Source organism: Callithrix jacchus, chromosome 5 (genome assembly GCF_049354715.1).
Source record: "Callithrix jacchus isolate 240 chromosome 5, calJac240_pri, whole genome shotgun sequence".
Classification (NCBI taxonomy): domain Eukaryota; kingdom Metazoa; phylum Chordata; class Mammalia; order Primates; family Cebidae; genus Callithrix; species Callithrix jacchus.
The window spans coordinates 11,701,415-11,715,758 of NC_133506.1; the positions used below are offsets into that span (position 1 = coordinate 11,701,415).

General features: G+C 47.1%; 1 protein-coding gene and 1 long non-coding RNA gene across 5 annotated transcripts in view; one reads left to right on the forward strand and one right to left on the reverse strand.

Annotated features, from left to right (window-relative positions):
* SMOX (spermine oxidase) overlaps positions 1-3,707 on the forward strand; it is a 41,440-nt gene extending 37,733 nt beyond the window's left edge. For 2 of the 4 annotated variants that reach the window (XM_035298296.3, XM_035298295.3), the window contains 2 exons: positions 2,748-2,837; positions 3,256-3,707. In XM_035298296.3, the coding sequence (XP_035154187.1) occupies positions 2,748-2,837; positions 3,256-3,393 (228 nt within the window). In that variant the 3' untranslated portion in view covers positions 3,394-3,707. The remainder of the gene's footprint in view (positions 1-2,747; positions 2,838-3,255) is intronic. The other 2 variants (XM_078375467.1, XM_035298297.3) reach the window with 1 other exon arrangement.
* On the reverse strand, positions 81-11,418 carry LOC144582847 (uncharacterized). The gene is made up of 2 exons (XR_013536310.1): positions 11,282-11,418; positions 81-123 (listed from the first exon to the last, which is right to left on the reverse strand). It is a non-coding gene; the product is annotated as an uncharacterized LOC144582847 (long non-coding RNA).
* Between the last annotated feature and the right edge of the window lie 2,926 nt (positions 11,419-14,344).

Here is a 14,344-nt window from a genome sequence, read left to right on the forward strand (position 1 = left end):
GGGGGTGTGTGCGTAAGGAGGGGTGTTGTGGGTGTATTTTGTATGTGTGTCTGGTCCAGGGTGAGGAGGGCCAGGGCACTGTTCACTAAAGGGTGCTCAGGTGAGGCTGGGATGGAGTAGCTTCTGTAATGAGAGAACACAAGGAGAAAGCGCACTTAATATCTGGAAGAAGAAATGGAATCAAATTGAAGCTTAAAATGTTTTCTCGATGTTAGGAAAACTGAGCCTTTCTGTGCTGTGTTGGCCAATATGGTAGCTGTCAGCCACTTTCAGTTTAAATTAATTAATTACAAATTTAAATGAATATAGTATTTTCTTCTTTTTTTGAGACAGGGTCCTGCTCTGTTTACACTTCAGGCTGGGGTGTGGTGGTGCAATCACACTCACTGCAGTCTTCACCTCCCGGGTTCAAGTGATCCTCCCAGCTCAGCCTCCCAAGTAGCTGGGACCACAGGCACGCCATCACGCTCAGCTAATTTTTGTATTTTTGGGGGTAGAGATGGGGTTTCATCATATTGCTAGGCTGGTCTTGAACTCCTGGGCTCAAGTTATCCTCCCATCTCAACTTCCTAAAGTGCTGGGATTGTAGGAATGAGCCACCACCCCTGGGCAATGTAGTGAAGTTTTTGTTCCTTGGTTGCACTAGTCACATTTCAAGTTGAGTAGCCACATGTAGCTAGAGGCTACCATAGCAGATTATATAGTGATAGAATGTTTCCAGCATCATGGAATGTCTTACTGGACAGCACCAATTCAATGGAAATGTTTTCCCAATATATTTTAGAAAATAAAGTTTAGAATACTGGCAGCCATTATGGCAAATGTCCACTAAAAAGAATAGTAAATCTGAAATATATACTTTTGCGGCCATAAAGTGAATTTTGAGTTTCCTCCACCAAGTAGACACACCCAATAAATGTTAAAACTCAACAGAATTATATTTGAAACAATTATTTGGTATGATTGGTAAAGAAGAGTTCAGTCAACCAGAGTCTACTGTGCCTGCCCAGCTGTGCTCAGGGGGAGAGAGGAAAGGGCTGGTGTTTAAAGAGACAAAGTCCTGAGGAAAGGTCCTTTCTGCTACCACAGCCATCCTCCTAAAAAGCACATCTTCTCTTTTCACCTGCATCAGGTAGGACTAGTGCATGTAACAAAAAGCAAAGCCAAGCCAACACAACTGTGGCTTAAACAAGGAAAATCAAAAGGAAATCTGGAGGCCAGGATCCTATATCATCAGCACCTGGCTCCCATCTTCAAGGCCACCTGTGGTCCAAGAGGGCTGCAGAAGCTCTGCTCTCACATCTGCATCTTAGGCTAGAAGGAGGAGGAAAGGCAAATGGCAAGAGGGAAACCCTTTGAGTTGAGTCAGCAGTGTCTCTAAGCAACAGTGGACTCTAAAGCTCATTGGCCAGAACATAGTCACATGACTGCACCCAGCCGCTAGAGAGGCTGGGCAATGGAATTTTTATTCTGGATGGCAATGGACCCAGTTAAAAATCAGGACTTTGTTATTGAGGAGAAAGAGGAGAATGGGTGGATGTGGGAGTAGGCAGCTTGCACCCTGACACAGTATACAGCACCCCTCTGGGTGTAACAGCCTCTGTGGGCTCCTTGGTGGAATACAGCCTCACTACTCAGGGTAGGTAGACCAAAAAGTACCAGCCTCACCTGGCAGCTAGTTAGAAGTGCAGACCCTCAGCCTGGCCAACATGGCAAACCCTGTATCTACTAAAAATACAAAATCATCTGGGTGTGGTGGCGCACACCTGTAGTCCCAGCTACTCTGGAGGCTGAGGCATGAGAATTGCTTGAACCTGGGAGGCGGAGATTGCAGTGAGCTGCGATCACGCCACTGCACACCAGCCTGGGCGACAAAGTGAGACCCTGTCTCAAAACAAAAAACAACAACCACCCCACCCCCACTGGCAAATGCACAGACACACACACACAAATAAATAAATAAAAATAAATGCAGACTCTCAGCCCACTTCAGACCTGCTGGATTAAAAACTGCATTCTGGCCAGAGATGCTTGCTCCTCCCTGTAATCCCAGCACTTTGGGAGGCCCAAGTGGGAGGATGGCTTGAGCTCAGGCATTCAAGAACAGCTTGGGCAACAAAGCAAGACCCCCATCTCTACAAAAAAATTAAAAAGAAAAAATTAGCCAGGTGTGGTGGTGTGTGCCTGTAGTAGTCCCAGCTACTTAGGAGGCTTAGGTGGGAGGATTGCTTGAGCTCAGGAGGTCGAGGCTGCAGTGAGCTGTGATCGTGTTGTAGCCAGGGCAATAGACTAAGATGCTGTCTCAAATAATAATAATAGTAAATAAAAACGGCATTTTATCAGTATCCACAGCTGGTGCCTTTGCATATTGAATTTGAGAGGCACTAGGATAAAGTCCAAACACAAACTTGGGGTGCCAAAAACTTGTACCTTGCCTAGACCTCACCTAGACAGCCTGTTTTCTCAAGGCCGAGCCCTGGCTGTACTGAAATTCTCACTGTCCCCCAAGCACGGCCTGCTTTGGTACATTTTTGCCCCCAGCTTCCCTCCATCTGAAATGCCCTTTGCCTGTCCTTTCACTCAACATCTTCCGAGAACCAGTCCAAAGATGCTGTCCTCTGGGAAGCTTTGTGGGATCCCCTGACACTGGGCCTCTTTTCTGGGCTTGTGGCGCCTTACACAAACATCCATTCCATCACGTATGACGCAGCTTAGTAATTGGGTTTCGTGTCTGGCTTCCTCACCAGCATGGAAGCTCCACAAAGCAGCAGCCTGGTCACCTTTTCTCTTCCAAGTGCCCAGAACAGCCCCTGGATGCTAACAGGGGCTCCGTAAAGGTTTGTTAAATTACCACCAACTTTATTGAGTGCTTTGTTCTTCCAGGTTCTAAGTGCTTTAGATACATGAGTTCCCTTAATCCTTATAAATGCCCTCAGAAGTAGGTGGTGTAAACCCATTTGGCAGATGAGAAAAGTGAGCTTAGGGAGGTTAAACCACTTGCCCCAAGTTCACAAGTAAGAGGCACAGAGAGCATTTGAGACTGCAGAGCCAGGACTCCTAATGGTCTCGGGACAGAAAGAGCTGAGGTTAGAAGCAGGGGAAGGTGGGCAGATGGGACGGGCAGCTCTACGTCCTGTGGAAGCAGCAGCACCCGTGTCTCAGAGCCTCTCTAATTTGTTGTCGGGATGGGGAAGACTGGTGGCTTTGTGGCCTCTGTTGCTCTTCCACCCTGACCTCCCCATCCCCGCCCCCCAGCCCATGCAGGTGCTATTTTCCGGTGAGGCCACCCACCGCAAGTACTATTCCACCACCCATGGTGCTCTGCTCTCTGGCCAGAGGGAGGCCGCCCGCCTCATCGAGATGTACCGAGACCTCTTCCAGCAGGGGACCTGAGGGCTGTCCTCGCTGCTGACAAGAGCCACTAACTCGTGACCTCCAGCCGGCTCCTTGCTGCCGTGTGTTCCTGCCTTCCTGATCCTCTGTAGAACGGATTTTTCTCTTCTGTAGAGCTCGCTGCCCTGACTGCCTTCAGACCCGGCCCTGTAGCTTTTCCTTTTCTCCGGGCTGTGAGCAGGTGGGCCGTTGAGTTACCTCTGTGCTGAATCCCACGCCCCCTCTTCCTGTCCTCTGTCCCACCTTGTTATTGTAAGTGCCTTCAATACTTTGCATTTTGGGATAATAAAAGAGGCTCCCTCCCCTGCCCCTCAGCTTCTTTCTGGTTTTCTCAGCCTCTGTGTATGTGGGTGTGTTTATTTCTATCATATCCCCTTTGAGTAAGAGGGAGAAGGCGGGGGAGCCCTGGCCTGGCTGTGTTTCCTGGAAGGGGTGTCCCCTCCCCCCATCTGTTGGGGTATTTACTTTCCTGCCAGTAAGGCCCCTCAGGAATAAGGGCCTCTCTCACCATCCACCTGCTCCTTCAGGTCTGGCCTGGGTCTGCCCGCTGGCCCTTTCTTTGCTGGACTTCTCTGAGTTGAAGCCTGGAGTGAGGGAGTTCTGTGGGAGGGGACCCCAGCTGTGGCTCCATGCCAAGCCTAGGTATGTTCATTGTTAATCAGTGTCCTGGCCACTGGGCTGTGGGTCTGGCCCCTGGGGTGGCTCCCTTTGAACCTCTGGGAAGGTGGTCATTCTGGGCCTTTTTAAAAATTTTTTACTTTTTTGGCAGGGGGAATATCCTAAGGCCTGCTGTTTATTGGGGGATAGATTTTTCTTCTCTTCAGCTGGGTTCAGTGCCCCATGCCTGTAATGCCAACACTTTGGGAGGCCAACGTGGGAGGATCGCTTGAGCCCAGGAGTTTGAGGCTGCAGTGAGCCATGACTACACCACTGTACTCCAGCTTGGGTGACAGAATGAGACCCTGTCTCAGAAAAAGTAAAGAAGGTGGTATTTGTTATCCTTTACATGTAAGCTGCCAAGCATCTCAGTATTCAGGAATATTTCACACCCCAAATATAAAGTGATCAATACTTTACATACTAGGCATCTAGGAAAAGGTCCTGGGCTGGGCATGGTGGCTCATGTCTGTAACTCCAGCACTTTGGAAGGTTGAGCCAGGAGGATTGTTTGAGCCCAGGAGCTTGAGACCAGCCTGGGCAATACAGTGAGACCCCATCTCTGTAGGTATCTTTAAAAATAATAATAATAAACTTTTATTTTTCTTCTCTTTTTGCTGAGTTAAAAGACACACCTACCCCCTTATGTACACTCACCCGAATATACAGGTACACATACCTACATATACTCACCACTACACCTTACACATAACCCACATAGCATATGCAGGAACACACACCTACATACACTCATCTCTATACACATATGCCCACCTACATAGACACACACACACACAAACACACAGCATCTTGTTACTCCAGATTTCTAGTGACAAAATTTGAATTCAGATCCATGGATCTGTCCATGTGGTTTAAGTCTAAAAGCTCCATAAGGATCCACTGAAATGTCCCCATTCACCTTAAAGAACTGTCCCCAGTCACCTTAAAGAACAGTTAGTCATTTTGTTATCCTGGTAAAATTCTAGTGGTAAAATTTGAATTCTATAGAGTTAAAGGGGTGGGATGATGGGGAGAAGTTATGAGAAGCCACGTGGGTCCCTCTGGTCTAACTCTATCAGGTCCCCGCCATGGACATTTAGGGCCCTGTCCTTGATAGGACACGACATCCCCTTCCTCCTCCCAGGTAAGTGATTCATAGCCTGTCACTCTGTTGCCCAGGCTGGAGTACAATGGTGCAATCATGGCTCACTGTAGCCTCAGACTCCTGGGCTTAAATGATCCTCCTTCCTCAGGAGTAGCTGGGACTACAGGCATGTACCACCATGCCTGGCTAATTTTTATTTTTCTGTAGAGACAGGGTCTTGTTATTTTGCTAAGGCTGGTAGGTTGTGATGGAGATGTCTAACACACAGACACACCTACACACATGCTTATCTGCATCCACTTACACGCACACACCTATGTGCAGATACCTCACAGCCATTTTGCTCTGCCAGGGTTGATCCGCCAGAAATCTTCATGAAGCTTAAATCAAGGGATTCATACGCACCTGCTGGCATAGCTAAAAAATTCCTAAGTATATATACAATTTTTTTTTTTTGAGATGGAGTCTCAGTTGCCCAGGCTGAAGTGCAGTGGTACAATCCCAGCTCACTGCAACCTCCACCTCCCAGGTTCATGCGATTCTCCTGCCTCAGCCTCCCAAGTAGCTGGGATTATAGGCATGCACCCATGCCTGGCTAATTTTTCTATTTTTAGTAGAGATGGGGTTTCACTATATTGGCCAGGCTGGTCTCAAACTCCTGACCTCAGGTGATCCCCCTACCTTGGACTCCCAATGTGCTGGGATTACAGGCGTGAGCCACCACGCCCAGCCTATATATGAAAAATTTTGTGAATAGAGGATCTGTTCATGTGGTTTAAGCCCAAAAGCTGTACATACGGATACACTGAAATGTTCTCCCTCACACTGTCCCCAGTCACTGTTGCCTCTCCCACAGCCCTATGAGTATCCATTCCTAGAAGTAAGTCAATATAAAAACACTTCTCCCTCCTTTTTACACAAAAGTGCCAAAGTATTCATCCTGTCCTGCATTTTGCTTGGTTTAGTTAACAATATATCTTGTAAGCCAGGTGCAGTGGCTCACATCTGTAATCCTAGCACTTCAGGAGGCTGAGGCAGGTGGATCATCTGAGGTCAGGAGTTTAAGACCAGCCTGGCCAACATGGTGAAACTCTGTCTCTACTGAAAGTATAAAAAACTAGCTGGGTGTGGTGGTGTATGCCTGTAATCCCAGCTATTTGGGAGGCTAGGAGAATCTCTTGAACCCAGGAGGTAGAGGTTCCAGTGAGCCAAGATTGTACCATCGCACTTCAGCCTGGGCAACAAGAGCAAAACTTTGTCTCAAATATATATATATGACATCTTTATATATATGTATTTGGACATCTTCCCATAACAGTACATAAACAGACAATGTAAATTTGGACCTCACTTTGGTCAAAGCATGTCTATCTCTTTCCTGGCCCAGGTGACTTCTGTCACCTGTTAACCTTCCGTGACTCACAGTCTGCTTCTCAGTCCTCAGCTGATGGACTTCCCCGCCCACTGCAGTGAGATGGAGACAAGCAGCCCCATCACATAAGTGTCAGGGAAGAAAGTGATAAATAGATTCTCAGTGTATAGGCAGAGGAATTTTAAAGGACCTCATGGGGGTGAAAGGGCTGGAAATGTTTACTTGGTGACGGCAACTCTGGGAATTTCACGGGTGGGTAAGAGGGAGGGAGGGAATATTCACTTAGTACTGATTGCCTGGCATGAAGCCATGTGGATGTGATACTGATTTGACATTGATGCCAGCTCAGTCTTGGGAGGGCAGTTTATTTCTGTGGGCAAATGAAACCTCAGAGAAGTTAAGTAACTTACCCAAGGTTGCTCAGTGGTGCTGAGACATGAGCTGAAGTCTGTCTGTGTGGTGTAGGCTCTTTCTTTTTATTGTATGATAAAAAGAAGAGGCTGGTGCCACCAAAAAAGCTTAAGGTCATTGCTGGAGAGAGTGGGTGTGGTATGACCACACTGGGAGACTGTGGCAGAGTCAGCTAAAACTGGCCATGTGCTTGTCAGCATTCCCACCCCCACGTATACACCCAAGAGAAAGGCATGCAGATACTCACCAAACATATATACCAGCATATCCACAGCAACATAGTTCCTAATAGCTAAAAACTGGAAACTGCCCAGATGTCCATCAACAGTAGAATGGATAAATTGCAGTGCACTCAAACAGTAAAATACTATATAGCAGTAAATAAAAGGAACGGATACTTTGCAACAACATGGATTAATCTCAGAAACGTCATGTTGGCAGGGTATGATGGCTTTTGTACTCCCAGCACTTTGGGAGGCCAAAGCAGGGGGATTGCTTGAGCCCAGGAGTTCAAGACCAGCCTGGGCAACGTGGCAAAACCCCATTGCCACAAAAAATACAGAAATTAGCTGGGCATGGTGGTGCATGCCTATAGTCTCAGCTACTGGGGAGGCTGAGGTGGGAGGATTGCTTGAGCACAGGAGGTTGAGGCTGCAGTGAGCTGTGATCATGCCACTACACTCCAGCCTGAGCAACAGAGCAAGGCGTCATCTCAAAACAACAGCAACAACAACTGCCCCCCAAAACCATTATGTTGAATTAAAGAAACCAGAGAAAAGGCTATGTACTGTATGATTTCTTTTACATGAAGTTCAAGAACTTGAAAAACTAATCTACTGTGTTAGAAATGAGGGGCTGGGGTGGTGGCTGGGCAGGAGCGGGATGGGGGCACTTCCTGGGGTTACAGAAGTATTCCACATCTTGCTCTGGCTGGTGGTTGCATGGGCATACACATTGGTAAAAATGCATCAAGTTATACGTAGAAGAAAGTTTCAAGAGTCTGAGAATGCCCTCTCTCCATTCTCCCATTCCAAAGCATGGTCGTGTTGGGCCAGCTAATTTCCTCCTTGTAGCTGCAGAGATGACACATTGAGAGTAGATAAAGGGAGGAGAGGCCCACTTAGGCCCCACTGGCTGCCTGGTGATAAGGAGTGACCTCAAATTCATATAGGATGTCACTGTTTACCAGCTCCATTGCCTGTACCCCCTTATCCTCTCTGCATCTGCAGCCATGAAAGGGAGGTTGGGATTGTTCCACAGCAGAGGAAATCCAGGTTCTCGGAGGGACCTTGGGGAAGCCACGAAAGGCCACTCAGCTTGGAGAGGACGTGACCTCATGGGGAAGGGAGTAACCCTGGGAGGAAGCCTAGGGGGAGCCTTTGGATACACAGGCAGGAACAGGCACCAGAGGGGGCACCTCCTCCACTGCGATGCCTCCACATCAAATAATTGCATAATGTGGGTACCATTTATTGACAGTTTCAAAAACCAAACTCACTCAAGACAGATGAGTGATGAAGAGCAAGAGCCATTCAGAAGCAAGGAGATATGACATACAGGGAACACAGGATATGTTCCATGCTGTGATGAAGTTTCAAAATAGACTTGGCATTGATTGAAACCCACAGGGATCTATCAGGGTGACAAATGTGACATGCTCAGGCCAACACCCATGCCAATGGTTCCTATAAAATTCCCATTGCCTGGTAGAATTTCATGGGAGAGGAAAGTTCTTTCCTGAGCTAGGTTCTGTGGAGGTTTGGTTGCATGGTTTCCTGTGGTATGAACATCAGGGACTTCAGGGTCAAGGTATCTAGTTGTGGCTTTGTGCAAACCTCAGAACTGTTTCCTCCAAGGGCCTGGGGTATTTGGCAGACACTGTCTCTTGCTGCCTTTGCTGCTGTGTGACAGGTGAGTAATATGTTTTCTCCTATTTCTTGGGAGCTGTCTGGAGTGTCTGCTCCTCCTGCAAACAAATGTAGGGGTGAAGCACCTCTGGTTGGAGTCACCTGCACTTACCAGGTCCTGTCGGGGTGAGCTCAAGGGTAATCCCAAGGTGCAGAGGGAGGTGGGCTGCTGGCTCAGTTCTTGAGAATTGCCTGTCTAATTACTGGTCTGCCACACTTAATGGTAGTTACAGAAGTCTGTATTCTTTATAATGACTGGCTGGGCTGTTTGTTGAGTCTCCTTATTTGTGTAGGGCAATCAAGCCATCAACACGCAGGAAGTTGTTCTCTACTAAGGTGGCATCCAGGACATCTGATCTTATTATTTCACATAAAAAAGGGGTTGTTCACTGCCCTGTTTCATACTGTTCAGCTTGAGACCAATAGATACAAAAGTCTTCTTACTTCCCGTGATTCTAGCAGTAGTTGCTTAACGCTGATTTTGCCAGAAAGTTCAAAGCCTGGATCTCTCTCAGGGAATGCAAAGTGTTAGACATGTTTTATTCTGCAAACTCAGTGTTTGTGCAATTTTGATCTGTTGGATTGGGCCTTCCCTCTCCGTTTCCCTGCAGACCCAGACACTCCCTTTTGTCTTAGATCTGCTACCATCCCATTCCCATATGTAGTGGGGCACATGGGATTGCACAGTCGTCTTTCATCCCCAGTTCAAGGTCATGTGGCCGCTTTGTTATGCCTTGAAGCTCCTTCTTCTCGTTTGTGAGCCTCCTTGGGTGTGCTTTCCACTACTTGAGCCATTGTTTCCCCTTCTTTTGCTTAGATTAGTTGGGGTTAGACTTCTGTCACTTGTGATCAGTTTAGACTAATTAAAATTGGCCCCAGGGACTGGAGTTTATGTTTGGTCTATCATTTCACTGGGCCTCTTTCTAATACCCTCAACTCTCGTGTCACTTCCTGTTTTGTTAAAGCCAGTTGACATAATTCCAGTCAGGGATCAGTCCACAGCTATGGCTGGGCCACCAACAGGTGCTGCTGGAAAAAAACAGAGCCACACCTCCTGGCCAAAGTAAAGCAAAGCAAAGCAAATAACAGCACTGCCTGCAGCATCTTTCCAGGGGCTTAAGATATTTAAAGCAGAAGTTCTGCGTCTTGCCAAATCTAACCTAGCCTTGGTAAATGGCACCACCGTTTGGCCCAGGGCAAAAGCCTGGGTCATCATCAACTCCTCTTCTTTCACATTCCAGATTTGATCATTGGCTTTGCCATCAGCAAATCTTGTTGGCTGTCCTCACAAAACACATCCTAAATCTGATGCCTTTGAGCCTCCTTCACTGCTGCTCACATCTCTGCTGTGTATGGCTGCAACAGCCTCCTAAGTGGGGTCCCTTCTTCCACGCCTGCCCCTTCTAGCCTGTCCTCTACACAGCAGCAGCGCAATCCTTTCACAATATGAATCTAGCCACACCATTTCCCTGGTTCTTTGTAACAACCATGGTGCTAAAGATCATAAGGTGATTCCCAGCATCCTATGTGATCGGTGTCCCTGGGTTGCACCTCCTCTCCACCCTCCCCTTCCCTTTGCCTTGGCTGTCCTCTTTAACTGAAATGCTCCCCACCCTGGAGGCTCTTTGCTGCTGCCTTCAGATCTCTACCCGGATGTCACTTCTTTGGGAAGACTTCCTTGAGCACCCAATTTTCACGGCCTCCCATTCTCTCTGCTCCTTCACCCTGTTTCTTCATAATCCTCTTTCATCCATGTTTTTGTTTTGGATGTTTGTTTATGTGTTTGTCTATTTTCCCTCAACCCCTGAATGTAAGTTCTATTTCACTTCTGCATGTCCAATGAGTCCAAAATAGTGCCTAGCACAATAGGTTATCAATAAATATTTGCAGAATGAGCAAGGGATTGAAGAAGCCAAGATAAATGATGCCAATCAGCAAATCCGGAGGACACCCCTCTCCACCATCATTTGTCAACAGACAACTTGGTCTCTTGCTTCATAGTCAAAATAGAAGCCACCTGGTGGCAACTTCCTCACCCATCGACAGGCTCCCCAGCCTTCATGCCTGTCCTTTGAGGCCTCCCTGCAGACAGTGGGAGGTGAGCCTCTCCTAGGCTGATCCCCCACCTGTGCTTCCTATGATACCTGAAGTGCAGGGACGTCGCCTTTTTTCCGTCCGCCGTCTCTCTATGTCACCCTTTCTACCCTCATTTTAATATGCTCACGTCTGTCCCATCACCCACCTTCCTCTGGTACCACCTTCCTGGGCCTCTCCTTCAGTCAAGCTGCACAGCAGCATTTTCTACACTTGCTCTGGCTGCATCCTCACTATCCTGCGCTAGCAGTTGTTGGTGAGGCCCTTCAGGCTGCAGACGGAGGCACAGGAAGGGCTGGACTGGCTTCCCTTCTCACTGTGGCTGGACGGGGTAGGGAGTACCTCGGCTTCCAGGATCACTTGAAGGACAACTGCTAGGGCTGATCCACATCCTCTGGCGCCATCTGCTGCCCAGACGGAAACACAGCCCTCTTGCTGCACCGAGAACATGTGTGTTCTGGATTCTCCGTGAGCTTTTCTGAATTAAAACAACGTGAAATCATGGGAGTGCCTTTAATTAATGTTGAATCAGTGAATGAAGTAAGATTATAATATTCTACAGTATCATTTATTTTTCATTCTTAACAGTTTATTCTTAACAGTTGAGGGCTTATTGGCCCTCAAGATGAGCCATTTACTTTTGTTCAATCGTTCACTCATTCTTTTTTTTTTTGAGATGGAGTCTCACTCTGTAGCCAGGCAGGAGTGCAGTGGCACGATCTTGGCTCACGCAACCTCCACCTCCCAGGTTCAAGCAATTCTCCTGCTTCAGCCTCCCGAGTAGCTGGGACTACAGGTGTGTGCCACCGCACCCAGTTTATTTTTGTATTTTTAGTAGAGATGGGGTTTCATCATGTTGGCCAGGATGTCACTCATTTTTTTGTTCATCTATCAGACTTTTAATGGTTTCCTATTGTATGCCAGGCTAAATGCTAATAAAGCTTTAAGAAATACGTTTACTGGCTGGGCTTGGTGGCTCACACCTGGAATCCCAGCACTTCAGGAGGCTGAGGCATGCAATCACAAGGTCAGGAGATCAAGACCATCCTGGTCAACATGGTGAAATCCTGTCTCTACTAAAATACAAAAAAAAAAAAAAAAATTAGCAGGGCATGGTGGCACATGCCTGTAGTCCCAGCTACTCGGGAGGCTGAGCCAGGGGAATCACTTGAACCCAGAAGGTGGAGGTTGCAGTGAGCTGAGATCATGCCACTGCACTCCAGCCTGGCAACAGAGCAAGACTCCATCTAAAAAAGAAAGAAAGAAAGAAAAGAAAAGAAGTAAGTTTACTAAATAAATAAGAAATGTGTCCTTAGTTTGTTCCCCAAGGGAAGCTGGACTTCCGGTTGTACTTGGAATAGTTGTGTGTGTGGATTAAGTGATCTGGGTGTGAGGAGTAAGTCTTAGGTGTGGATATAGCTTAAGTGTCCTGTTAAATCTGGCTTCCTCATGGGGACAAAATAAGGTCTCATTAAAAAAGTTAATAAACATGTTTATTGGAAGCATAATCACGTATAATACACAGATCATGAGGCCAGGTGTGGTGGCTCGCACCTGTAATCCCAGAACTTTGGGAGGTGGAGACGGGTGGATCACCTGAGGTCAGGAGTTTGAGACCTTCCTGGCCAACATGGTGAAACTCCGTCTCTACTAAAACACACACAAATAATTAATGATTCCTTTTGTATGCCAGGCTATATGCTGGGAAAGCTTCATTATGCTTTATACACATGGATCACAGGTGTATAGCTTTATAAATTTTGAACCTACCTATGTAACTGGCACCCAGAGCAGGACGCAGAAGTGTCCCTTTGCCCTTCCAATCATAAGCCCTCTCCTCCCAAGGGTTACCATTATCTTGACTTCTAATGCTTTAGTTTAACTTGTGCCCATTTTTGTACTTCATGTAAACACGCCCCATTTGGTTTCTTTGGCTTGTGTCTGTGAGGTTCATCCATGTTGTTTTGTTCAAGCATTTGTTCATCTTTACTGCTGGATCATATGCCCTCGCGTGATGTGCCATGATTTGTGTATCCTTTCGCCTGGTGATGGAATTGTTTCAAATTTTTGGCTATTAAAAACAGTGCAGCTGGCTGGGCGCAGAGGCTCGTGCCTGTAATCCCAGCACTTTGGGAGGCCAAGGTGGGTGGATCACGAGGTCAGGAGTTTGAGACCAGCCTGGCCAATATGGTGAAAGCCTGTCTCTACTAAAAATACAAAAGTTAACCAGGCATGGTGGCATGTGCCTGTAATCCCAGCTACTCAGGAGGCTGAGGCAGAAGAATTGCTTGAACCCAGGAGGGAGAGGTTGCAGTGAGGTGAGATCGAGCCACTGCACTCCAGCCTGGGTGAGAGTGAGACTCCATCTCAAAAACAAAATGAAACAAAAAACAGTGTAATTACCAACATTCTAGTATTAGTCTTCTGGTGAATGCACATATATGTGTGTATATATGTGTATATATATATGTATATATATATATGTGTATATATATGTATATATATATATGTGTATATATATATGAGCATTTCTTTTTCTTTTCTTTCTTTTCTTTTTTGAGATGGAGTCTCGCTCTGTCACCCAGGCTGGAGTACAGTGGCATGATCTTGGCTCACTGCAAACTCCACTTCCTGGGTTCAAGTGATTCTCTTGCCTCGGCCTCCTGAGTAGCTGGGATTACAGGTGCCTGCCTCCAGGTCCAGCTAATTTTTATAGTTTTAGTAGAGCCCAAGTTTCACCACGATGGCCAGGCTGGTCTAGAACTCCTGACCTCAAGTGATCCGGCTGCCTCAGCCTCCCAAAGTGCTGGGATTACAGGTGTGAGCCACCTGTAATTTTTTATACATAAAAATATGCATATATTTCTACTGGAACTATGCCTAGGAGAAGAATGGATGGGTCACAGAGTAGGGGTGGTTAGGCTTTGGAAGTTCAAGGTATAATCGCTCCATCTTCCCACATTCCACCCTAGCAGGAAGTATCAACTATTCCCTGGTTCTTCTCCAGGGGTACTGACTCTGAGTCATTATGCATCTTAGTTCTCTTCTCCCTGAGAAAATTCAGCTGAGCCTCCTTCTAGTTAATCTTATGACAGCTGGTGGCTGTGGGTTCTGCAGCCCTCATTTCTATCAAAGTATCCTTGGAAGGTTCTTGTGCCCACCACAGACACCAGGACCGCCAGGACCAAGCTTCAGTTGCCAAGGCTCGTGAGCAGAGGCCCTGAGCCATTCCTGGGCTGGCTGCCAGGCCCTGTCTATTCCCAGTCGGATTGCATTGACTTTCCATCTCCACTCTGGTCCTCCCTGCTTTCGGTCTACACTGTTGTGAGTGGTCTCCTGACCAGCGGCATCAGCATCATCCTGGGAACTCAGTAGAAATGTAGAATATCAGGCTTCTCTTCTGAC